Source organism: Pongo abelii, chromosome 1 (genome assembly GCF_028885655.2).
Source record: "Pongo abelii isolate AG06213 chromosome 1, NHGRI_mPonAbe1-v2.0_pri, whole genome shotgun sequence".
Taxonomy (NCBI): domain Eukaryota; kingdom Metazoa; phylum Chordata; class Mammalia; order Primates; family Hominidae; genus Pongo; species Pongo abelii.
The window spans coordinates 47,800,565-47,827,500 of NC_071985.2; the positions used below are offsets into that span (position 1 = coordinate 47,800,565).

Genomic DNA, 26,936 nt, shown 5'->3' on the forward strand with positions numbered 1-26,936 from the left:
TTGGCAGCGAAATAATCCCAGAGAAATTCCATCTTTCTATGATGAAATCAGGCTCTATATGTGCTCCTGTAATGATACGATACACAAGTATTCAGCCCTGCAAACAGCTTGGATAGCACTTTGTGGAACAAAATGGATGCAATTGGATTAGAGGTATCAATATATTTTATTGGGATCTTAATGTGGGAAAGGGTAATTGCAGGGTATTAGAGGAGAGACAGAGAAGTGAGAATATAGAAGGAAAGACATGAGAGACTGTTTCCAAGGTGTCGGTTAAAGCTTTGCCATGTCAGCTGGCAGGGCCAGAGCAAGAAGAAAGAGCAGAAAGTTGAGCTGTTTAACGGGAGTCTCCTTAATTAGGACCAACTGTGGGTGAGGAATGCTGACTCGGCTGGCCACAATTTGTTTGAGTTTTCTCTAGTTTCAGAGATTTCCCTTTTTGTCTGCCCCAAGCCTTTGCCCTCCTCTACTTCTTTCACAGGAGTGGGAATGAAAAAACAAGGCACCTTCCTCTCTTTTTCAGATGTTTCCAAGTCAGGAAATTGAAATCCTTCAGAGTGAAAGATAACTGAGAATCTCAAGGAAAGCAAAAAATTCTCAGGGATACCATCAAATTCACCTTCAAAGGATAAAAGGCAGTCCTCTGGAGCAAGCTCTGGAGTACTGAGTATGTACTTCTATCTCTACTAGTCGCTATTACTACAGTTGAGTTAGTGTACTTGTCTTAGCCTCAATTTCCCCAAGTATAAACAGGTAATTCAACACCCACTAATCAAAATCTTTAGAAAGTTTGAACATCAAGGAAAATGATTTTGATTCTTAACTTGGTCAAGAAAACATCTTGAGGAAAACTAAAAAGTCACAAAATTAAGGTGTCAATTGATGTGAGTAACCTTATTTTGAGTTTCCATATTTTTATTGGAGAGGGCCTGAAGGAGGCTCTACGAATAGTCAGTAGGATTCTGTTCAGAACCAACAGTTTTTTTTCTCTTTCTAAAACCCACATAGATGTCCCATTTTAAAGATTTTTGGAAAGGGATGAAAATGATATTTGATTTTAAATTTCATGAGATACTTCCTACTTCCTCACCACTGTCTCACCCATATTCTTCCTGCAGTGTTTCCTTAGGAGTCCACTGCACAATTCCAAAATCCATAGCTAATTGAAAAGAAATGTAGAATAGTGTCTGCATTTCTGCACCTTCTCTAAACCAATAAGGAAGTAAGAGATAATTGACAATACTCCGAAAAGCAGGAAAAGTTTGGCTTAAGGGTCCAGAGTAGGGGTTGGCCAGATAGTAAATATTTATGAGGCTTTGCAGGCCATAAAGTCTCTGTCACAACTACTGAATTCTGCCATTGTAGCACAAAAGCAGCCATAGATAGTATGTAAACAAATGAATCCAGCTATGTTCCAATAGAACTTTATTTATGTACACTGAAATTTGAATTGCACGTAATTTTCATGTGTCACAAAATATTGTTCTTCTTTTGCTCTTTCCAATCATTTAAAAATGTGAAATCCACTCTCAGCTTGCAGGCCATACAAAAACAGGCAGTGGACTGGATTTGGCCAAGCAGGCCAAAGGTCACCAGCCCTGGGGCTAGACCAAAAAAAGACCCCCTAAAAATGAAAAGAAATAACAATTCCATAACTGACAAGTCCTGGGCGAAAAAGCAACTCTGGGCTAAGAATGACCTCTTGGATTTCCACTTTTATTACTTCTGATCTAACCTGCTCAATTTTCAAGTCAAAACAAGATTTTTCTACTACTGATTCAGTTTTTTGGGTTTTTTGTTTGTTTGTTTTCTTTGAGACAGGGTCTCACTCTGTCACCTAACTGGAATGCAGTGGTGCGAACACAGCTCATTGCAGCCTCAAGCTCCAGAGCTCAAGGGATCCTCGCACCTCAGCCTTGAACCTCAGCTTCCTGAGTAGGTGGGACTACATGCGGGTGCCACCATGCCCAGCTAATTTTTTTTTTTTTTTAATTTTTTTGTAGAGACAAGTTCTCACTATGTCACCCAGGCTGGTCTTGAACTCCTGTCCTCAAGTTATCCTCCCGCCTTGGCTTACCAAAGTGATGGGATTACAGGCATGAATCACTGAGCATGGCCTCTGATTTAGTTTTGACTCAGAAAAAAGGAAGAGGTTGGAAAAGAATAGAGAAGAAAAAGAAAAAAAGAAGCATTCATATTGCTTGTACATCATTGCCAATCCTCCATTCTGGAAGTAGGCGATGCCTTAAAGTGGGATGGAATGACTTATGTAGGGTTGACAGAAGCAAAAACCATTTTTGGTCAGAAGCACAAATTCTTCTACACAGGTTGGAAGAAGTGATATAGAATGTATATGGCCTGTATGTGTTCCTGATGCATAAAGCAACAAATAAAAGTCTACTTTATTAAACGAAGACGTTGCCATTCATCTTCAGAACTCAGATCACCCTGTGAGTGCAAAGTGAGTATTGAAAGAGGTAAAAGGGATAGGAATCAGGCCCCAAATTCATACTACTAGGCTGAGAAATCTATGCAACTCTGAGCAGTTTCTGGCAGCTCTAAAAGACCCAGGCCAGACTGCTGGTGTGAAACGCTGATCTGGCTATAAACACCTCCAGCCACTGAGCTACTCTCTCTTCGCGGAATGAAGCTTCCTACCACAAACCAAATGAATTGCCAGGCGTTCCCTCTGAACACATTACTCCCCGCTTTTTGACTTCTTTGTATCATGTTCAGTTTTCTCACTCCAGAATTCCTGGCCTTCCATTATCACCTTCTTTTTCTCTTTATTAAATAAGAAGTCCACTTTCCAATGTCTTTAGTGTTTCTACAAAAGCTGAGGAGGTCATCTTTTTTCTATTCACAGTCTCTTTATTCAGTCAAAAAAATCTTTAAATCCTGACTCAAGATAGAGGGCAAAAGCAAGCTTTTCTGCTGTAATTACCCTAATGCTGTCCACATTCAATCTACTAAAAACAAACAAACAAAAGGGAACATCAGAAAGGAAAGCTGCCACCAAAACAGAAACAAACACAAATTCCAAATATTAAAACCTAAAGAGAAGAATATTGGATGCTAGTTCCTCAAGTCTGTCTGCTTGCACACTACTATACTGTACTACATGGTACCATGTTAGTTAGAGAGAAGTGCCTCTCTAGGTCCAGAGGCTTGAGCATGTGGGAGGATCTATTCAGGATATGGGCAAGGTATGTGACACAATGACCCTTTGCAATGCACATAGAGACTCCCATCCAAATCCACAGTTTCACCATAACCACTCTGTTATTGAAGTATTTGTTGCAAGTTAAGCTACTTGATTTATTTTCCTTTTCAAAAATAACACTAAGAAACCAACTCACCACAGAATGCAAACATTTCTCTCAGGAATTCACACCCTATTGAGGTCCCCAGGGAGAAATTCAGTGAACAACTCTGGATGAAGAATGTTACTCTAATACAAATCAAAGCAGGGTCACCACACAAAAATAACTCTTGTCCCTACACTAAATGCAGAGGAAAAGAAATACTTGAGGCTGGTTGTGGAGAGTCATCAATAAGGTAAAAGATGAGGCTGTTTTCCAGGTTATATAAACTTTTAAAACATAATTTTCTTTTTAAAAAGTTTAATCTATTTATTTATTTATTTTGAGACCAGGTTATGAGATGGGTTAATTTTTGTATTTTTGGTGGAAACGGGGTTTCACCGTGTTGCCAAGGCTAGTCTCGAACCCCTTGGCCTTAAGCGATCCACCCGCCTGGGCCTCCCAAAGTGCTGGGATTACAGGCGTGAACCACCATGTCCAGCCACCAGGTTATATAAACTTTTGATATAGCTTCAGCAATCCCTAGTAGGATTATTTCGAAGTTTTGATCTCAGTGGCTTGGCTAGATTTCCTAATTCCAGTAACTTTTGTAACTCTTTTTGATGCCCCATCCTCATTTAAGTTCAAAACTAAAAATAGCAATGATATAGGTGGAAGCAGCCACAGGGGCAGGAGTACCAGATGATAAGTTTTCTCTTTTTACTTGTCCACAAAGAACAATAACCTCAGGACTTGAAGGAGCTTCAGTGTATTGCAAGGGAAACTTACCAATTTGTTACTGGGGGAATTTATTCAATTCCTCAGCTAGCACCCTGATATCATTATTTCAAAAGAAATGGTCACAAGGAGGCAGGAGAATTTAAGGACACACTTCATTACTGAAGTTTTTAATCTGTGTGAATTCAACTGTCAAGATTTCCATTGTAGCAAAGCAATCCATGTAAAAGTCTGAGACTGCTCTGTGGAAAGTTGCTGTTCACTTAATCATCAGGTAGGCTGGGTTCCACCTCAACATTAGCTATTACTTATACCCATCCAGTCAAGCATAATCAACATAACCTCTGCATTGCTGGACAAGCATGCAGCAGTATCCTGCCTGAAATCAAAGGAAAATTTGCAGTTTTACTAAAAAGATTCATGGCTCTCTGGAAAACCACCTTAAATAATTTAGGAACCTGAGAAAGCAACCAAACGATATTAATGAACACTCACGACCTCTGCATCACACTTTTCGACATTAGATATGCTGAAGCCTGGGTGATGGCCCTCCTACAGTCTGTGAAGTTGATGCAATATCTAGCTCACTAGTTTGCTTGTTATCTGCCTCTAAGCTTGCATCAAACCAAAGCAGTTTCTCTACTTCTTCACTAACTAATGCACTGTGGAAACCCAGTGTTTCTTAAATACTTGCTATTAAAAGGCATCTTTAATGTGCTGCCTTTTATAATGACACAAAAGGGCATGCATTTTACATTATACTTCTAGTGGAGCTGCCAGATGTAGGCTAATCAATGCAAATAATCTAATCTTTTTTTTGGGGGGGAACATCACTAGATATTGTTATTACAACAGTAGTTACCATATGTTCAGCACCTAAATATGTATGCCAGGCACTTTGCTGGGCACTTAACATACATGTATAACCTCATTTAAAGCTTCATATTAATTCCAAGTTAGATATGGCTTCCATTTTACTTACAACAAGAACTGAAACTTAAAACAGATAAAGTTACATGCCCAAGGGTCCACAGCTAGTAAGAAGAAAACAAAGCCTTTGTAATATCAAGATCTGTCTGACTCTAAAGACTGTTTTTAACCACTACATATACTACAAATACTTCCATCGTGAGAGAGAAATGAAGTTAGGGATGGTCACAGAATAGCAAAACTAAATCAGGCATTCACTCAGATCACTTGGGGACCATATGGGATTACTTCTGCGGTGCATTATTTGGCAGCCTTCCAAACGGTGTTTCACTGGAGGGTGAAGATCACTTATGCATCTCTAGGGACTCTTTGCACAAAAAGGTAGTCTCCAGGTCAAATTTAATTTGTGTCTGCTCCGTCACTTCTACCTTGCACCTCAGTAGTTACTGACGTTTGGGATTTAGAATTGTGAAAAAGAAATGAGTTTAGTTCCTAGACCTCAAAAAGCCTGCAAACCAAAACACAATTTGCTTGAAAGAGTGACACGCTCCAAGTATCTGAAGGGCTTTAGCAAAAAGAATAATGTAGGATAGGCTATGTAGCTTGACAGAAAGCTTACATATTTGCTCAGGTTGGTTCCTACAGTTTCCAAAGGCAAATCAGTGTACTTCCTTAAATATGATCACCACCAAATAAAATGTCAACATCATATGCCTGCAGTAGAATGGGAAGAAAAGAAATTGATGTCAGGGTGTCAGCTGAAGAGCAGCTACTGATAACTGACTTCACATGTGGTGGGACAGGCACTCTTTTTGGACTGCCCATTCTAGCATCTTTCCTCTTTAGGAAAACTTATCAAGGACCCTTTCTGGCCCCAAAGACCTTACTTTTTAAAGGAAGTCTATGCAACTCGTGGGCAAGAATCCAAACATCAATCCCTCATGATGAGGACAAGAAAAAAAATGCTGGATGAGTCCCCACAAGTGGGGCCACCATACTGAGACATATGGATGGGGGCAGGAGGCCCTGTGGCTTTTGGGGGCGTTGGATGGACCAAGAGGGGTCCTATGCGTGGGTGCAGCCAACAGCTTTCCACAACCACCTGGGAACCAGCTGCATCATCCTCATAATGTCTCATTCCACCGCAACTAGGCTGGCCAGGTAGCAACAGTGATGCTTTTGCTTTGGACAGCCCTGTCTTTCTTTTCAGACTTGGGTTAGTCTTCTGAGTCAAAGACGTCAGTGCTCTGATGCCCCACAGCTTAGGCTTTGGGGTCAACCCTCTGGTGCCTCGCTGGATGAAAATGAACTCAGAATAGTTTCCCAGGTTAATGGCAGATGCCCCTGGTCAGCTGATTTGGGGGAATGTCATTTGATGACAGCACTGGAGATGTAGTGTATGGTATGAACTATAATAGTGTGCAATCTATATCAAGACAGAATATCAAAGACAGAATATAGAAACTGAAAGAAGGCAGAATGCAGCAGCTCATGCCTGTAATTCCAGCAAAAGCAGAAGAATCGCTTGAGGCTAGGAGTTCAAGACCAGCCCTAGTGAGACCTCATCTCTACTAAAAAATTAGCCGTGCGTGGTGGCGAGCACCTATAGTCCCAGCTGTTCAGGAAGGTGAGGAAGGAAGACAGCTTGAGCCCAGAAGTTAAGAGGTCACAGTGAGCTGTGATTTATGGATTGTGCCACTGTGCTCCACTCTAGCCTGGGCGACAGAGCAAGACAGTCGAAAGAAAAAAGAAAGAAACTGAAAGAAGCCTCTAAAAACTTCTTGCCTTCAGAGATCTTGAAGAGAGACTGTTTTTTCAGATGTTCAATGGCACGTACCACACGAAAGTCAAGCTGCAGAGTTAATGGGGATTGTTGAACAGAGAGTTAATGGGGATTGCTTCTTTGTCCGAACATTATGACACTGTGGGATGGCTAGAACCGTAAGTGCTGCGTAGGTCCGTATAACAGTAGGGCTCTTGTGGACAGCCTACTTTAACAAACTCCTATGCCAGACCTGCCACTATTATTGTGACCACAGAAGGAAACTTTTGGGGCTAAGAGTGAATCATTTTCTGATCAATCACAAAGAAGGCCAAAGTAGTGAGGAGAAAGAAAAAGAAAAGAAAAGAAAAGGAAGAAAGAAAGAAAGAAAAGGAAGGAAGGAAGGAAGGACGGACGGAAGGAAGGAAGGAAGGAAGGAAGGAAGGAAGGAAAGAATTGCTCATTAGTTCTTTGCCCTTTTTCAGATACCTGGAGAAGGAACTATAAAAAATGTGGGATGTGTTGGAGAAGAAAACCTATTGGTCTGCAGAAGGAATTTTTCTTCAGGGTGAAAATGCAGAGAATTTCTACATATTGAGTCATATGAAGGCAAAATATTGACTAAAAAGCTAAGCAGCAAGGAAGTAGGGATTTTAAGGCATTATGAAGGAGACTGCAGAGTCTTCCCTACTTGGCAGCAACCCAGGACATCATCAGCCTATTTGGCCAGAGAGATCAAATGTTTAGTTATGAAACGTAGAGGACCCTGAGACACTTCTTGTGCCCTGTGTTGATACTTTGTAGGGAGATATAAAACAATATGAAGAGTTGGTAAAATGGTTTTGTTCCAGAATTAGCAAGGAAGTATGAAGCATTCAGGGAACTAAGCTTTTTAAATGTCTGAAAATATGATTATAGTGCTACAGACTACAGAAAATCTAGAAAAACACATAAGAACTGAAGATTTAAATATTTTTATATAGGCTCTGCATTATGCCCATATTTGTTTATTTTTTTCCCTAATTTTCAGTCTGTTACTTGGAACACTGCTCCTTAGTAGTAATTAAACTGTTAAGTGGCAACTTTTTCATGCTGGATCTATTCTGCCCACCCTACACCACTTTTTTTTTTTTTGAGACAGAGTTTCACTCAGTCACCAGGCTGGAGTGCAATGGCACAACCTCAGCTCACTGCAACCTCTGACTCCCTGGTTCAAGCAATTCTCCTGCCTCAGCCTCCCGAGTAGCTGGGATTACAGGCATGCACCACCACGCGCAGCTAATTTTTTTGTATTTTTAGTAGAGATGGGGTTTCACCATGTTGGCCAGGCTGGTCTCAATCTCCTGACCTTGTGATCCACCCACCTCAGCCTCCCAAAGTGCTGGGATTACAGGTGTGAGCCACTGTGCCCGGCCCACAACTTTTTTTAAAGCTGTTTTTCTTCTAGGAGCCTCTTCTCCATGCCAGGCATAAGGAGGAGGTTTATTTTAATGACTTTCACCTTCCAGGTCTTTCCAGACATAAAGGAACTAACGTGTAAGTGCATTAATTGCCAAATCTCACAAGCCACACTGCTATGATTCTTGTCTTGCAGCCTCTAACTAAAATTGAACTAACAATGCAAGTTTTCCTAGCCTATATCTGGTCATGGAAACCAGTTTAGTTCCTATCCTGTAGCAATGTTGATAGCCAATCACTACTGCCCTTTCAAATAACAATAAAAACTAAGTTAAGCTAAAATAAGTATATCTTCTTCCTCTTCCTCCTCCTCCTCTTTCTCTTCTTCCTCCTCCTCCTCCTCTTCTCTTCTTTTTTTTGAGACAAGAGTCTCACTCTGTTGCCCAGGCTGGAGTGCAGTAGTGTAATCACGGCTCAGTGCAGCTTGACCTCCTGGGCTCAAGTGATCCTCTTGCCTCAGGCAAGTAACTGGGACCACAGGCCTGTGCCACCATGCCTGGCTAATTTTTAAGTTTTTTGTAGAGAGGGGGCCTCAATTTGTTGCCCAGGCAGGGGAAATAAGATATTATCTTAAGTTTTTAAATGTTTTTATGCAAAATATTTAATTGTTATTTTAGAGATAAGAGAGTATTTGTTGATTCTTTCTAGTGTTGCTGAAAAATGTTGAAATGTGTATAAAATGTCAACTGGGGCATATTTAAGGCAAGGTATTAAGTAACGTTGTCTTTACTCTGAATTCTTATTACTGATGTCTAAAGGCACTAATTTCTCTAAAGTTGTATCTCAAATTATCTAAAGTCATTCCTCAGTTCCTGACTGGCATTTTTAAACATTATACCTGATATTACATATTCTTTAACATTGTAGCATAATTCCATTGTTTGAGACAAATTATGTATATGGGTTTATTGCTAATTTATTGGGAGGGTCCATTGTACATATTGAATGAAACGCATTATTTCCCTATTTTTAAAAACTGGTTTAGTTAATATAACAGGACAAAATAAAATCATATCCTATGGTACAAATAACATAAAATATAAAATTTTCTAGCATAGATCATAGGATTAAAAAGGTAAAAGCAGATAGAGCAGGAGATAGTTATGTCTAGTTTGATCCTGCTGCCTCATCACTCATGAGCCACATGGAGAGAACTTTTCGCCTGCATTTGTAGGCTACCAGCTGTCTCTCCTTTCAACTACTACACTCATCGCCTCTCCACCTTACCTCACATTTACTCCCCCACTCATTGGAACTTGGCTTTCATTTCCACTGCTTCACTGAAATCTCTTTGGCAAGGGTTACCAAAGATCTCTATATTGCTAATTCAACTAGGACTTTTTCATCCTTTCTGACTTCTGCGTTGCATTTAACACTGTCAGTCACTCCTTGAAATTCTTCCCTCTGTCAGCCTCAGTGACAGCATTCTCTGTTCCTGCTTATCCCGATTCCTTCTTCTTCCTCTGCCTAACTTTTACACTTTGGTCTTTCATTATATGTGGCTCTTGACTTACTGGTGTTCCTCTTCTACCTATTCCCTTGGGAGTCCTGTCCCATTGGCAAACGTGATGGCAGAGTATCTTCCTGTATAGCGTATGAGAGGTTGGGTGGAAGGGTCTGGTACAGAGCAGATTCTCAATAAATACTTGTTGAACAAATCAAGGGGTTATATTAAAATATTTTCCCCAGAACAGACGTGATTAGAGAATCTTAGGGTCTGCGGCAGGAAAGAAGGCAATATGGAAAAACAACATTTGCTAAGTGCTTTCTTCAAAGCAACTTTATCCCATTGCAAGTTCCCAGATTCCAGTTTTCCTTCACTTTCCCCTTCTTTGGGTAGTCATCTGCCGTCAGAATGACAATGTATCTACTTCTGGCAAAGAATTTTCTTGGGTTTCTGTAGTTGGGAAAGTCACATCAGGACTTTATTGGTCCCTTCTTTTGTGTAACAACAATAATCATATGCACATTTACCCACCAAACAGAAGCCAGCCCTTTATGTAACCCCCAGTGTGTTTCTGGAATGTCCTCCTACGTGGAGTTTGCCTAGCACAGCTTAAAAATTGCAAGGAGGATGCAGAATGTGCTGTGGAATTGTTTGTGTGTAAAATCGTTTGACCTCTCATGATGAGAGCTTCTTGAGAGCCTGAAGCCTTGTCATTTCTGTGGAAAACATTTATCCTAGCCAATGAAAACACACGGTGTTTGAGTTGAGCACTGTCATTTTGAAGGAATCACTGGAGAAGCACTATTAAGGTAAAACATTACCCCCAATCCATTTCTCTAATAAGGACATTTGAAAGATACACTATACATTCTTATACCAACTTTAACCACTCTTCAATCCCAGACAGTAGTCAAACATAAGGTCACCAAATTTTCCTATCATACAGTGGATAGTGGAATTTAATTAAATAGGGGGCTTCTCTAGTTACCCAATTATGGGCTGAAATTTAATATAGCACAATTGCCTCTGCTTTTTCCATTTATGAAATATGCAATGTAGTTCTTACAGGGGCTCATCAATCCTGTCTCCTAGGATAAACTGCAGTATGTATGCCACAGTGGCTCCAAAATAGACCATTTTAAAAGTATTTATGTGATAGTTTTTTCTCTGAAAAGCCACTTCTAAGATATCTGAATGCTCTTCCTTAGAGAAGTTTCCTTTGGGAAGCTTCCTTCCAAAGCTTTCTTTGCTTAGGGGATGTGAGTTTCTAATTCATTCTCGGATCCCAGACAGAGCTGAGATACTATACAAGGTAACCTTTAATTTGAGTCCCTCTTTCCCCCCAAAACAACCCCTACATTCTTTCCTAATGTAAAGATTTCCAATAACGGTGCAAAACTAGCAGTTAATAATAGGTCCCAACATGTAAATTACAGTGGTCTCCAAAAATAAAGCTTCATGGGGGAAAAATTTGCAAGTTACCACTGTGAGGTAGATGCAGTAAAGAACAGTTTCCTCACACCATGGAAATCTGGATGTCTTTGCACAATTGGCAGACAAATATTCTGAACACAGCCCTTAGAAATGATTTTTTTTGTGTAAACCAAATTATGACTTTTCCCTACCTCGCCTCTCTGTCTCCTTCTCCTCAACGAACCTTACAATTAAACACCCAAAGCTTGTTCCTAAGCCTAAGTCTTTCTTTACATTTCTACAGAGCAATTAAAAAAAAAAAAAAAAAAAAGGCAAAGCTGTAATCCGTTACCTTCTTAGCACTTTGTCTAAGGTGATGACTGGGACCATGTGTTATTTGTGAAGTTTTCTTTCTTGCCAACCAGCTCATAAATGGGCTTGAGATCCTTAGAATAAGAGTGCTTGTTAAGGATTTCAAAAGAAGTGCTCCCAAGAGGCCCTCTTAATTCATACATTCTGAATAGCTTCCTCCCCCACTAAGATTCTCTACTCTTTTTATTAATACTACCAAGGAACACTGGGCAGGTTTGTCCAAAGAAATCCATTTAGAAATTCCATGGAATAGAAAGTTCACTTGTCTCTTTAATTCAGGTCTTAAGGAAGGTTGAGTTGTCACCCTCACCATGGGGGGGATCAGTGATCCGGCCTTGGAGGGCTTTGTAATTTTTATAGACCTCTTGCCTTCATCTTTATTTCAGAATTAACCGCCTTCTTATCTTAAGTCATTTAGTTCATGGACTGCTTACTCTTGGTGAAATATCTTTGTTGAGGGCTCTGAAGGTTTTCACTTCAGAGAACAGGACAGCTGAATACCACATTGTGCATGGAGGTCAAAGGTCAGCACTGGAGAGAAAACCCAGCTAATGCATTGTGAAAGACCTTCGTTTTTACGGGTGAGTTTTCCATGCATGTGAAAGTAAGCACATCTCTCACCTATTACAAAGCTTTGAACAAAAAAAGAACGAAAAGAAAAAGGAATCTTAATTCTTAAACAATAAGTGGATGAAGTAAAGATCTTATTCCAGAGAAACAAACCATACACAGGTGTTCAGGCAAGGTAAAAAGCCACTCATGACATGCCCCAGGCATGACATCCTGCCCACTTACAGATGAAGAATGAATGGAGGAAAGAATAACAGGGAACTGAAAGGATTTAAACTTCTCAAACCTTAACCTGTAAATGCCAGCTTTACCAAACATTTTTGAAAGGCAGATGTTCTACTCAGTTTTTACAGAATCAGGTATTGAAGTATCTATAGTGCTTTGCAAATATTAATACCTGACAATTTTCATAACCAGTTATTGCTTTCAACACCCCATGAGATTGGATTGCCATATTTCTGTAACAAATCCTTACTGATGCACTTTCCATTCAGACAAAATTCCATTCTCTCTAAACTGTCTCATACCCATTATGTGCCTCTCAACTGCCAGTGAACTTCATTCTTCTTCAAAGGAGGGAAACTAAGGCTGGAAGATTTGTCCTCAGTCGTGGAACAAATCAGTGACAAAGTCAGCATTAGATTTTTAGGTGCTTTATCTCTTCAGTGCTAAAAATGTGCTCCAACCTGGGCTGGATATCAAACATATACTTAGCAGGACATCAATCCTTTTCCTGGCTTCTCTGACATGTTCTTTTACATATGCTTTCCTCAAGATGCCTCTTGCCACATCACCTCCCCCAGGTTGGGAGGCAGAACAGTTTTTGTTATCTAAAGATACCTATCTTAGAGAAAAATAACAATTTTGAGAACACAGGAAATGACTGGCTAGGAAATTACTTTTGGTATAACATGCTTTTCTTGGGCAACTATGAGTGAAATTCCTGTTCTGAGGCTTTATGATCAGTCTAGGACTTTTGGCATAATCCTTAAAGAAGTCAAAAGAAGGAAGATTGAAATTAAAAGAAGAGAAAGTTAATCAAAATCAAACTGGTTTTGTTTCTAGAGGAGATGCCTTCAGGCAATAGACAGAAATAAAAACATCCTGCTCTTTCTTCCATCCTGTTCTGATATAGGGTAGATCCAGACCACTTCTCAATTTAGAAAAGGGGTCCTCACAACTTCACCCCACCCTCCAGCCCTCCTCCAATCTCAGAAAGGCAGGCAGGCCAAAAATTCCTGCCTGCCTTTCTGAGATTGGGAGGTGACAGCACCTTTGGGCATCAACCAAGTGGTAGGTGTGAGTAAATATAAATTTCATCAATTATTACTCCAAAAAGTTGAAAATGAGTAAATACAAGCTATGACTTAGGCACTAAAAATATGTCCTCTGTCTGACTTGGGGAGAGCTTATTTAGATCTCATATAGATTCGGAGAAAGAAATAGAAAAGACCTAATCTGGTAGCTTGCAAGCCCTTTTTTAAGAAGAGCAATCGTTTTTACTAACATTTTAACCAGAAGTCCTCAATGTATGAAACAGGTAAACACAGGGCTGCTCTGTTTCAAAGGGAGGCAGAGGCACCAAGTCCACCTGCCCTGCTTCCTCCACTCCCCACCCTGACTTGGTCAACTCTCATACCATGAACAGTTTACCTCAGTCATTCCTACCCTATCACTGATACACCAAGTCATCCACGCAGATGGGTGTTTTTCTGCTTTGGGAGACTTCCGGGGAAGGGTTTTTCATACCTTCCTTAGGCACTCATTACATGTAAAATCCTTGCAGCAGTAGGTCTTTGTTATAAAAAATTACACAGAAAGTTGCCAGTGAACCTCAGTGTCATTCAAAGTACTAAGACCAATAGAATTTTTCCTGATACACTTCTGCTTTTCCAACTTGAGGCTTCACACCCATATCTACAGTGCATTATCAAGTCTAATGTCAGTTTCTTTAAGGTAGAGCAAAATTTTAACAACATAAAGCAATCTGAAAGCAAAATCCTCTGGAGTTTTATAATCTCCTCTAACCTTTCAAGTCCTACATATAACTCAGCAATATGCCTTTTCTTTCTTTTCTTTTCTTTTCATTTTGGAGACAGAATTGCTCTGTTGCTCAGCTGGAGTGCAGTGGCGTGAACATGGCTCAATGCAGCAGCCTCGATGTCCTAGGCTCAAGTGATCCTCCAACCTCAGCCTCCTGAGTAGCCAGGACCACAGGTATGTGTCACCATGCCTGGCTAATTTTGCTGTTCCTTTTCTGGAGAGACTGGGTCTTGCCATGTTGCCCAGGCTAGCAATTTCCCTTTTGAAACTTCCAATATAGTCTTTATGGAAACAATTTTCTTTTTATGCTCATATTTCATCAATTTATGTAATAATTATATTATCCAAGTTCAACTGGCATAAACAGGTTTGGGAGCAAATGCAATTCTAGGAAAGCATTCAACTTGATTGGTGGAGCAGAAGGATGCAGGCACACTTGAGAGCAGCCTGTTGGCAACCTGTGCTCCGTGTGCAGAAGGCACACAGTCAGAGGGAATAGTGAGCAAGTTGGTGCAAGGGTTGTGCTCTGTCTGATGCCCAGAACCATTTTGGAAAGACAAAAGTGAAATTCACAAGGCTGAAGACATCAACGCAGCTCCCCTTCTGACTTTTGCTGCTTTTCAATATATTTCTCTTTGCTTCACCTCTGAATTTTTTTGCTAAATGGGGATGAGGAAGTGAGGCTAATAATCGTTATTGCTGAATCATTGGGCTGAAATCACATGGCCAGCATTATTTAACTTTAAGACGTTATTTCACTGGTAGAATTGTTCTCAGTTAGAGAGAGTCTTTTTCTTTTTTTGAAACAGAGTCTCACTCTGTTGCCCAGGCTGGAGTGCAGTGGCATGATTTCAGCTCACTGCAACCTCCACCTCCTGGTTTCAAGCAATTCTCCTGCCTCAGCCTCTCGAGTAGCTGGGATTGTAGGCATCTGCCACCATGCCTGGCTAACTTTTGTATTTTTAGTAGAGATTGGGTTTCATCATGTTGGCCAGGCTGGTCTCGAACTCTTGACCTCAAGTGATCTGCCTGCCTTGGCCTCCCAAAGTGCTAGGATTACAGGTGTGAACCACCACGCTGGGCCAGAGAGAGTCTTAGTTCAACTTTATAAAAGGAACATGGGGTAGCTAAGAGCCTTACCTGAGCAGACTACTACGTCAAAACCAGACACCAAACCCAGGGGTCCCAACTTCTTTAGGGGGCTCCTATAGGCTCCACTGTCTCCCTGGCACAGTAAATTTTTTTCCAAGGTCTTGTGGACTCTCTGGGGATCAAAGCTGCTTTTACAATGAATAGCTCTGTGCAAATTCCCAGAATTAGTTTCTCAGATAGCAGGAATGCTCCTAAACCAGGTTGCGCATGAGTAAGCAATGATTTCCTCCCTCCTGCAAGAGACTCACGGCTAGTTTCTCAGACAGAGGACGTGACTGGCCACTTTTGCCCCCTGAGGTTCTGAGGCCAGGGGTAGAGCTTGCTGGAGGCTGGTAGGTTCCCTGCTGAGGTAACTGAAGTGCAGCAGCCCAGATTCCATCTCCCTTTCTAAACACTCCATACATGCTAATGCTGGAGGAGCACAGCTTTGCCAGGGATTTCCATATGAGAACCCCAGAAAAGAAACAACTTGAAATATCATGGCAAACATGAGATGCACCCATGAAAGATGAAAGCAATTGCTATAAACCACGTGAAAAAGCTGGTGTTATTACATATACCTCCTCCTTCACACTTAATTTGTAAGAGTGAGACAGGAGGACCCTTTTAATAATGGGGCAAGGAAAATTAATAAATTAACATACTGCTCATATACTGCAAAGGTAATAATTCCAAAACACATTGTGAGCACTGAGAAGAGTAGTCTTTGTGAAGTTTTCTCACTCAGAGAGCCGCCTTTCCAGGGAAAGGCAATCTACAATCTTTCCCAGGGTCAGCTCAACACTAGCCTAGAAGGTGTCTGCAAAGTTGTTTGGCATGAATCCCATATATTGGGGACCCACTCCGGTGGGGTTGCCATAAGGAGCTCTGGGTTCTGGAAGAAGGATCCCAGGATAAGCACTCAGTGACAGCAGGCATGGGAATCTGAGTTGGCAACCCAGGGCCTGGAAACGACAAGGATGTTTACCTAGAATTTATGAAGACAGAAGCTTAAATGGCGGAAAAACAGCACCAATTATGGGCACCAAATACATATATAATATAGGAAATGGGAAAAAATGGCAAAAACTTCCAGAACATGAAGGTATAGCATAATGTAAACAAGAGATTTCATTAGGGAACTTTTTCCAGACAAGAGTGAGGCATCCATTTCCAGGGATCTGATTAACCACTCAAGCACTGCTTTTCAACCACGTATCAGAGGGAATAAATAGGAGCAGGGTCCAGGATGTGTACCCTGGAACACCCTCTGCTGTCTTCGCCACTGTGTCTAGGGGCAAAATTCCAGAAACCCATGGCACCCAGGAATAAATCCCAAGTATGTGTTCTCCTTCAGGGCCTTTGAGCCACAATTCCACCTGCTGGCAGAAATACTACTTCTGTTTTAAAGCTGTTAAAAACCTATTTTTAAAATCGTACAGTTGGCAGATCACCAAAATCAAAACTTGATAGTCTAGTATAGTCTTATAGAAGAATTTAAAATAATCCATGGGAAAATGTTCCAAGCCTGAAAAATAACACTTTCACACACGCACACACGCACACAGGCAGGACCGTGTGTGTGTGCACTGGGGCAACTGCCTGCACAGCCACGAGAATGGGGGCCCAGGAGGATGGTGAAGATGACAGAGTGGGAATGGGCCATATGTTCCGATTTCTTTATACATTACCTATTGATCCACTGCCCCATCAATTCTCTTTAAGACTTATCTCAGGCCCAGGGCTCTTCTCCTTCTTCCTTCATACCTGAAAGTCTCCCTTCTTCCTGAATAGTGTCTCCAAATTTCTTCATTTTTTAAAATTTTTTTGAGACAGGGTCACAGGCTGGAGTGCATTGGCATGATTAGAGCTCACTGCAGCCTCGACCTCCTGGGCTCAAGTGACCCTCCCACCTCAGCCTCCCGAGTAGCTGGAACTACAGGCACGTGCCACCAGGCTCGGCTAATTTTTTGTAGAGATGGAGGTTTCCTTATGTTTCCCAGGCTGGTCTTGAACTCCTAGGCTCAAGCTATCCACCTGCCTCAGCCTCCCGAAGTGCTGGGATTACAGGCATGAGACACCGCACCTGGTCATTCTCTCCAGATTTCGATGCAGTCTACATTTGAACTTCCATGAGTTTCCCACACTCACTGCACTCCTAATGCGCTGCTCCTTGACCTGGGCATAAATCTTCCCTTACATTTCTGACTTGCTTGCTTCCTATTTCCAGCTACTGTTATTCCCCAATAACTGTTAAATACCCAATTCTATTACAAGTTAATCATAGTGTGGAATGGGAATAGGTTGTCTTTTGTTATGTTTTTAGTGATTAACAGAATTTCTTGGCACATAGTAGGCAATGAATAAATACTTGCTGGTGGATTTGCTTCCATTTTATGTACCTGTTATGTTTCAGGTGACATGATTTAACCTAATCTGAAGGGCTCTGTGTGTGACACGACACAGCATAAATATGGTATGTCCAAAGCTGTACTGCTATATTAGCTCTTACAATGGTATCTTATCAGCTATTTTTTGTCATCATCAAAAGATCATTACTAAGTTCCACATATGCAGCACTTGGATAAAATCCCCTGGCCCCTAGAAACTTATAATTGGACAAAACTATCACCATATGATGAGTAAATATGGGGAAAATATGTATAGATATGTCTAAAAGCAAGACTAGGCATGGTGGCTCACACCTGTAGTCCCAGCAGTTTGGGAGGCTGAGGTGGGTGGATTGCTTGAGCCCAGGAGTTAGAGAACAGCCTGGACAACATGGCGAAACCCTGCCTCTACAAAAAAAAAAAAAATTAGCTGAGCATGGTGGCATGCACCTGCAGTCCCAGCTACTTGGAGGCTGAGGTGGGAGGATTGCTTGAGGCTGGGAGGCAGAGGTGGCAATGAGCGGAGATCGCGCCACTGAACTCTAACATGAGTGACAAAGCCAGACCCTCTCAAAATAAATAAATAAATAAATACAATAAAATTAACTTCCCTGGAGGCTGGGGAACCTCATTAGCAGCTCTTCTTTATAGGAAATGACCATCCCAAAAGGGAACTTGATTTTCAAGCTTGTAGAAAGTACCCAGCTCTTTAGATTTACATTTAGTCTAGGGAGGAATGGCTGTATAGCCAGCCAGAGCTGGGTTTGAATTTCTGCTCCACTACTTACTGACTGACTTAGGACAGGCACTTTCCCTCCCTGAACATATGCGCACATCAGAAAAATGGTCATGTCACCATCAGCCTTTCAGGGTAACTGGCAGAGTAAATAAGATAACAAAGAAAATACCTGTAAAGCACCCAGCTCAGTACCCAGGAAATCAGAGATGGGTACACAACTTTCCTCTTCTCCCCTCTTTTGAATAACTCATCCATTATTCAAATGGCACCTGCAACAATACACTAAGTAGGAAAACTGGTTCGTGAGGAAATTCATACTTGCTATATATCCTTTGTAAGTCCATGGGTTACATCAAGCATTCCTTGGTTATGCTCAATACTTAAGGACCAGTGGCCAGACTGTTGTGTATGTGTGTACATATGCATGTGTGTGGGAGGGATATTTGATATTCTTTCTTTTTCAATATTTCTCAGCCAATCATGAGTCAGAGCCTTTATGGGATAAAGGCTTCCTAAGATGTAAACGTCCAAGAATTGAGCATTTCTAGGAAATTCCTGAAGCATCTCAAGAAAGTTAGGCTGAGGATGAATTGTCACATCCTACACATGCTCCACAAGTGTAGAATTATTCGATTGTGCTTCAATGGCAAGGGCAAGGACAGCCTAAGGACAGTCTATTATTCCATGAACTAAACGTGAGCTGACACTGACACCCAGGTCCAGAGGAAACAAGCCAGTGGCACTATCAAAGACCTCCAGATAGGATTCCTCCAGATAGCAGTGAAAAATTCATTCAGTTGTTTTGTCTCAGAGGATTCTGTCTTAGATATGAAGTCTGTGTGACTGATGAAGGCATAGTGATGGTGGGTCTAGGCAGAGAAGTTAGAAGATGACACAGAACCTCTCAATTGGGAAAAACTTCCCCCTCTTTCCTCAAATAAGCTCTTGTCCCTCTGGAAAACTCTTAGTTTCTCTTCAAAGCCCTAAAGAAAATGCTGCCTCCTCTAGGAAGCTCTCCAGGACCACTCCAAGTATGGCCCCTGCTTGCTTGCTTTCAGTTACTGCACATATGACCTGGTATCACAGTTACTTGCTGCCTTCTGCCTCCTCCACCAGACTGCATCCTCCTGCATTATCCCCTTTCATATTTCTCATGGTTTGAAATAACATATTTAAAGTATTTGCTAACATTGATTGATCTGTTTTCATTGTAAGAAAACAGCTCCTAAATGCAGGGACTACGGTCTGCCTTACTGCTCACTGTTCTACCCCAGTACCCAGAACTTTGCCTGGCATCTGGGAAGTGCTCACTAGAGTTTGTTGAATGAATGAATGAATGAATGAATGAATAAATAAATAAATAAATAGAGGTCAGCTCCTTAGGGTTCTGTCTGTTTCTCCAGCACCAAGCATAGTGGCTGGCACAAAGTTGTCAGGGAGGAAAGGTTAAATGAACAAAATTGCTTTTTAAAAAATCATCTTTTGACCGGGCATGGTGGCTCATGCCTGTAATCCCAGCACTTTGGGAGGCCGAGGCAGGTGGATCACCTGAGGTCAGAAGTTCCAGACCAGCCTGACCAACATAGAGAAACCCTGTCTCTACTAAAAATACAAAATTAGCCAGGCATGGTGGCGCATGCCTGTAATCCCAGCTACTCAGGAGGCTGAGGCAGGAGAATGGCTTGAATCTGGGAGGCGGAGGTTGCAGTGAGCTGAGATCACACCATTGCACTCCAGCCTGGGCTCGAAACTCCATCTCAAAAAAAAAAAAAAATCATCTTTTAAGTTTTAAAAAGTGGTCTATTTTTATGTAAATTGCTATCCGAACCAGGAATGTATAAATATGCCATCCTCATTAGCATAGAATTTGGACCAAATAGAAACCTGAATATGGACAATGAAGAATTTAAGTAAAAATCAGAGATATATTCTAAGCTGGGAACTGTTCCATGTATTATACTCATAGGCATCCTCATTAGAGTCTTAGTAAGACGGAAGAAAAAGATGCTAAAAAAAATATTTAAAGAATTTGGGAGAGACTCTTGCTTCTGGGAATGACTTCACGTGGTCATAATTTCACTTATCAAAGCCCACATGTTTAAAGCATTCTGCTCTTCATATTTTCTCATTGTCATTACATCCCAGTAAGGTAGATCAATCAGGAGCTATACCCATTTTATAGAGAGGAAAACTGAGGCTAGAGGCTATGCAATCTCTGTAAGGTCACAAAGCTAATTAGTAGTGGAGTAAGTTCTGAATCAGGTCAGCTGACTCCAAGTTTAGTAATCTTCCCACTCCCCACTGGTTGGATGGCAATTATAATTTTCACTTCATTCCAACTAGAGTTCCAGGCCAACTCTAAACCTTTGCTGAAGCCTCCAATTACTCTCAACTTCTGCATCTTCAGCATTTAGTATTCCTGAGGCCTCAACTGGTATTGGTAAGAATAGTCTCCTTATAGCATAGTAGTTAGGGGTTGGCTTTAGAGTCAGACAGACCTAGGTATGAGGACAAATCCCACTACTGTGATCTTTAGTATGTTTACTTAACCTCCTTGTGCCTCAGTTTCTTCATCTGTGAAATGGGATGATAATAATATATACCTCATATGGTTGTTGTGAAGATTAAATGAAAAAATGGTTACAAAGCACTTAGTACAGGTTGTGTTTTACAGCCTCATGTTAAAATGAGAAAAGGTGATTAGCTGAGATGTTAGACACGGACTGTCCCCCCTATTAAGATGCCTTCTGCTCATTAAGTCCCTCCTTCATTCCTCCCAAGCTCAGGGCAGGGGCTTTGCAGGAAGAGGTTAATCCACCAAGTGTGGTTTGCCTGTGGTGTGTGTGCCTAGTCCCATAAAACCCTCTAACAAGAAGCAGCTCATTGGCTTGGCTGTCCCTAGGCATTCTGTCCTCTCGCAGAGGCTGCGTTTGTGCCAAGCCGAAGCCTTCTGCCCCAGGGAGTCTCTGTGGGTTGAGTGAGGCAACCGTAGTGAGCGAGTCTTGTTCCCACTGATCCCCAGGCTCTAGCTAAGGGTTCTTTCCAGGAGGGAGTCTAGGAGTGCTGAATGGGATAGATGCCTGGACTTCACGCTTGGAAGACACTGAAGAACAGTGTTTGCTGGGACAGGAAGAGAAGGAGTCTCCAGGAGAGACCATAATGTTTGAGATACGCAAGAACAGTGCTTGTAGGCACAGCCTTCCATGATAGATGGAAGAATCCCAGGCATCCAGAGAAGAAATACATCTGCTCTGAAACAATGAAGAGGCCATGGACTGATCACGGCTCACTCATCAAAAGCTGGTCATGGAGATATCTGAGGGCCAATTAAGTCATTCACCCAAATACCCTCACATCTTCCCAGTGCTGCCTCCTTTGGAGTTTAAGGGAAACCTGATCCTGGAGGGTAAGCATCTCTTTGATCCCTGCTGGCCTCAGCCAAACATCATTTACAGGGAAAGTTTTGAGCCCTCCCCAGAGCAAAGGCTTGGGCTAAGCTTCCCCTCTGTGAATTGGAGCCAGACTAGTTAAATTTTATATGTGAAGTGTGGCAGTTCGAGGAATGACCTCCACTTTACAACATCCCCTGTCTCCTTGCCTACCAATAGCAATTGACCTGAAAGTCTTGGGCTTGGATGGAAAGGAAACCACAGGCCTAACCCAGCTCCACCCTAGTAGGCTGGGTAGGTGTAACATGACCTGCTCCTCAACCTGGGCTATGGCAGAGAGGTACCCGCCCTGGCACACCTGCCCAGAAGTCTGTTTCTGGTAAGGAGCTAGGTGAGTATTCAATAGCTATGGCCCCAGGATAGGGCACTAAGCTCTCTTTATAAGGGCAGTTTCCCGTGAGATGGAGTTGGGTAGAGGAAGGAGGCGGGGAGAATATCAATTCAAAAGAATGAGGTAGCCTAGAAAAGGCTGTTGAGTAGGAAGGAGTGATAGGCTCAGAGAAAGGGCACTGGGGTCACTTAGAAGACTTGCACACCCTCCAGGCATTGGGGAAGCAAAGAATTTAAGAGTAGAAGCAGTGCAAATATTGTTTGGGTGGCAATTATAATTTTCCTTGGGCACACCCTATGTGGATCTGAAGTAGGCTCTAGTTGGGGTGGCAGAGGTGGAGGGAGGAGAGGAGGTTATGAACAGTTCCTTCCCTTCACCTTCTCCAGGTCCCAGTGAGCTGTCCAGGACTCAGCCCACGATCTCACCTGAAGTAAGAGGTCCCTACATGGGTCTATTCTCTGCTCATAAACTGGTTCCTTTTATGACACCACCATATCTACCAGTCATTTTGGCAAAGTGACCCCAAGGACCCAAGTCACATTCCAGGGGGGCTTCAGGGCTGCATTCTGTCATACTGTGGTAGGGGAAAAAAGTTTGGGGTCAGCGGGCCTCTGGCTTCCAAGGGGCTCCTGGTGCCCACGGTCTTGCGGGGCAGGAACGGAGGCAGAAGATGCCTCTCTTTTCAAGCCTTGCCCAATTCTTTGCTTTTACCCTAGACCTTTGTGTGCACAATTGCAATTGAGCCCCTGGAGGGCACTTGGGGCTCCCTTCGAGCAATATGAGGAAGCAGGAGCATGTTACAGGGTGCAGGTCTGGGCTGCGTGAGATTTGAGGTGGGAGTGGCCACAGCACCAGGCATAGGGCCCAACCTCCAACTTCCCAGGTCTGCGGGAGGCTGAGGGGAAGGAGTGTGTATATGGGGTGAGAATAGTGAGGTGGGAAGCCTCCCCGGCCCACCCCTTTAAAAAAACCCAGAAACCCCAGCCCCCTTTCTCAGGCCGGTGGAATTTCCTAATTCTCCCTTGGAAGTGCAGTTTCCAAGTCAGCTCAGAGAGTCCCAGGGCCAGCTGTGGTTACACTCACTTCCCCTTTATGAAGGAGCCTCTGTGCCTTGCCCTCACCTTACAAGACCAGTCCCTCACTGTGCGTCTCCCCAAATTACCCGGCTCTCCGATTTTCCACCCCTTCCCAGGGTAGAGCACCAGGCTTCACTCTCTCTCGGAAGGATCCAGCCAGCAGTACGGTCACAAATTCAACGTCCCCTGACTCCCCCGTTTCATCCTTCCGCCTCCCACCACCTCCTTTCACCCCAGGACGACCCCCGGAGCTTCCGGAACTAGGGTGACCTTGGCAGGGCCGGCCTGGGGCTGCAAGCCCCTCCTCCTTCCACCCGCCTGGTCCCCAGGACCCCCGACCCTCATAGCCCGGGCCCCCACGCGCCACAGCCGCAACCATCGAAGTTCAATCAAGTTGCGCTATTGTCTCAGCTCCGTCCAGGTCTCCCGGGCGCCTAAGCTCCTTTCCTTCCCTTTCCACTCCCTAGAGCCCTCCACACACCCACTCCCAGCCCCAAATGCCCATAAGCCAAACGTCCAGGAGCTCGGAGGCTCCGGCGGCGCAGGCACTCCTCTCTCTGGCGGAAAAGCGAGCGCGGCCAAGACCCTCCTTCTTGCGGACCCCACACCCACTGTCCCTGAGACTGCAGCTGCGGCGGAACTGGGGGGCTGCGGCTGGGCGGGGGGTGCCACAAACCCGACCCCAGCTCTGCGGTCTGGCGGTGAGGCCGGGGGGGCGCGTGGGGGCGCTTACCTGCGGGGGAAATTCACCGTTCTTCCGGATCTGGGCAGGGGCAGATGAAGCATCTTCCCCGGCTCAGGCGGCCATTCACTGGGTGGGCACCTAGCGCCCCCCAGGACCGCTCTCGCCCGACACCCGGGGACACCCGAGAAGGTATGAGCTGTGGGCCACGCGGAGGGTCGGAAACCGAACCCTCGCCTGCCCTCCGCTCCGTTCTCTCCCCACCACCCGGGCTTGTACTTACGGCTCCAGCTGTACTTAAAGTGACAGAGCCCCATTTCCCCGCCGCTGACTTCTGTCCCGAGCCCCGGCGATGCAGGCTGCGAGCGGGCTCTTTAACACCCAGAGCAGGTAGACAAAGAGCCACCGCTGCTTCCTCCGTTCCGGTGGCCTCGGAAGCCTGGAGGTGCCGACGGGGCTGAGGGCTCGACCTCCACCTGGGCTGCTCCGGAATTAACCCCTGGGATGCCAGCTGCGGTCCCCTGGGCGCTCTTACTCGCGCTGCACTGGCAGGAGGGGGTGTGAGCAGCGAGCCACTTCCCTCTGGGGCACGGGTGGGTAAGGAGTTGGGGAGGCCTGGGCAAAACCTTCTCCACAGAGGGCTTCCTCCCGGCCTCCTCCTGGCTCCTTTCCAGGCTTTTAGAAATTTCTAAAAATCGGAGCATGGGGTCAGTGCATCGCCTAAAACAAGGTCCGTGGGGTGTGGTGGGAAACGAAGGTCCGATAGGGGTACATATTGCCACAGGTTGGCTCAGGACCCTTCTGCTCACATCCAGGAGCCAAGTAGGGTGGTGCGACCTTCCGATGTCCTAACAACCTCAGGTGGTGGGGCCTAACATCTCTCCAGCATTCAGGAGACCACAGATTAGGTGAGGTGTGCTTGCTGGGGGAAGATTGTGGGAGAGAAACAACAGGTCACGCCACCCAAGTATCTGTGTCTTTATCCAGGATGCATTTTCAGCTGACTGGTTAGGAAAAAAAACAGTGGGATCCAGTAGCAGGGCCCTCCCATTTGGTTCCTCCCCCCGGAGGGTCCTCCTGGTAACTTCAGTCTCCTGGTTCCAGAGAAAGGAGACCTGTGGGGGAATTAGCCTGCTGCCCTCACCCTTGCTTCCTCCAGTTCTCACTCTTGGCTCCTGGAAGGGGCTAAGTGTCTATGGTTGGGTCCCGATCCCAATGTGAACTGGGCAAACTGGGAAGCCTACATTTTATAAATGGACAAATTATACCTGCAGTTTCTTTAAGCGACAAAAACAACAGCAGCATTTTTTTAAGCCCCCTAAAGTGCTGAACTAAGATGACTTGGGACCACAGAGCAGTAGTCTCTAGTGTTTGGGCAGTTTGATGTGACTGAGCCGCACATACAGATTCAGGTCACATGTTCTCTTAAGCCTATCTTTCCAGGCCTCAGTTTTTACAGATGTTAAGGGAGAGGTTTGCACTCCTGAACTCCTCCTCCTCGCTCTCACTGCGTTTAAAGAGGTCTGGGTGGTGCTTTGAGTCCTAGGAATAGTCCTTTCCCAAGTCCTCCCAGCAATGCAGGCTGCCTCTACTATTTTCGGCCCACAGGTCAATGCACTATGGGTAACTGCACAGCCCATCTGCCCCTACTACTCTGGCTGCCCAATGCTATTGACCTGGGGCTGCAGCTCTGGAGTGATGAACCACAGTTCTTAGAGGGCAGAAAACCTCAACAGAGGGACCTCTGTTTCTAGAGAATGGAACAGTTTAAGTTGGAGGAAGGGTCTTTGTTTCTGAGGTTGCATATTGTGGCCAAGATTTCCAAATATGCTTTGAGATCAAAGGGGAGTAAAGAGCTGCAGTGATCCTAGCACCAATCCTTCAGACTTCCCCCTAGCATGGGGGGCAGACAGATTTTTATTCCCTTTACTCTGTTCTAAGTGGTTTGGGTGGTAAGACTTAGAAAAGATGCACCAGCTCCCAAGCAGACCAGCTCTGAGGGGGAATCAGAGCAAGGCAGATAGTTCTCTCTCACATATTCTTCCATTTCATTCCAGGATGATGTCCCTGGCCAAGGCCTATCTTGGCTCTCCTGTTCTGGTAATGTCCTGAGCCTCCCATCCTCACCACCATCCGAAACAGGGTGAGCACAATGAGTTCTCTAGGGAGGCTCTGTCCATGCAGCTGTGCTGGAGCTGGCCTGGGTCATCTGGGGAACAGCTTACAGTGACGTGCCATAAGGGATTCTCTTTAGCCTCAGCCAGCATGGAATCCTGAGTAAAATGACTTTGTCTCAGCCAAAGGAATGTCATCAGCAGGGGATGTTTTTCTCCAGATCTAGCTGTAAGCTTTCCATAAGGTTTCCTCCTTCGTGGTTTTCTCAGCAGGGAGGGCCTGGAAGGAGGGAGATCTGAGGCCTGAAAGGGGTAGACACAGGGGTTTACTTGGAGGGACAGGGGTCTTGTGCATGGAGCTGAGCTGTTCCTGAACATTCCCTCGCAGCCCCCCAGAGACCATGTGGCTCGATCCCTCATCCTCATACCTGGAGGCCTGCCCACCCTTCCTTCCACCCTCCTCCCCGTGTGTCTCACCTCACACAGGGACTGGAGGAGCAAACCATAAAGAGAACAAGTCTCAGCCAGTAGCTCAGCTCAGGGGAGAGGCTCTCAGCTGAGTCCCCATTGAGCATTCTGGGGTATAGGGTCTCTAAATCACCTCCTTCTTGGGATTGATTCCTGAGCTGCCAGAACCCGACAGAAGGCAAGTTTCCTGCTATAAGTTCCTCTTTCCTTCTTGATGAGGAGGGTAAGTCCCACAGTAGTGTCTACCTTACTGCTTTGTGGAGGTTATGGTGGGCTTTTATAGGGGAAGGAGCAGGATCCCAGAAGCGTTGCTACTTAAATAAGTAACATGCAAATTAGCACCTGCTATTTTCAGCCCACAGGTCAGGGCACTTTGGGTAATTGGCAGCAGCCCTGAAGAGAAATGCTGTCTGGGAGTTTTTTGTGCAAATATGAAAACACAGCCTCCCCTGTCAATGGGGAGCTCCTGCCCTTGAAGGGGCCCTGACCTTGCCTGTCATGAGGGTGTGGCAGAGTAGAAG

General features: G+C 44.1%; 1 protein-coding gene across 24 annotated transcripts in view; it reads right to left on the minus strand.

Moving 5' to 3' along the window:
• Positions 1 to 26,936, minus strand: part of NAV1 (neuron navigator 1) — a 282,581-nt gene that overhangs the window by 59,532 nt on the left and 196,113 nt on the right. For 2 of the 24 annotated variants that reach the window (XM_063725842.1, XM_063725841.1), the window contains exons 1-2: positions 24,117 to 25,945; positions 18,465 to 18,564 (exon numbers count right to left, since the gene is read on the minus strand). The exons of 13 other annotated variants lie outside the window; for them this stretch is intronic. In XM_063725842.1, coding sequence (XP_063581912.1) covers positions 18,465 to 18,550 — 86 coding nt within the window. In that variant the 5' untranslated portion in view covers positions 18,551 to 18,564; positions 24,117 to 25,945. Of the gene's footprint in view, positions 1 to 11,402; positions 13,166 to 18,464; positions 23,383 to 23,884; positions 25,946 to 26,936 lie in introns of those variants that run through there. 9 more of the 24 variants (XM_063725847.1, XM_054523282.2, XM_063725845.1 and 6 more) reach the window with 7 other exon arrangements.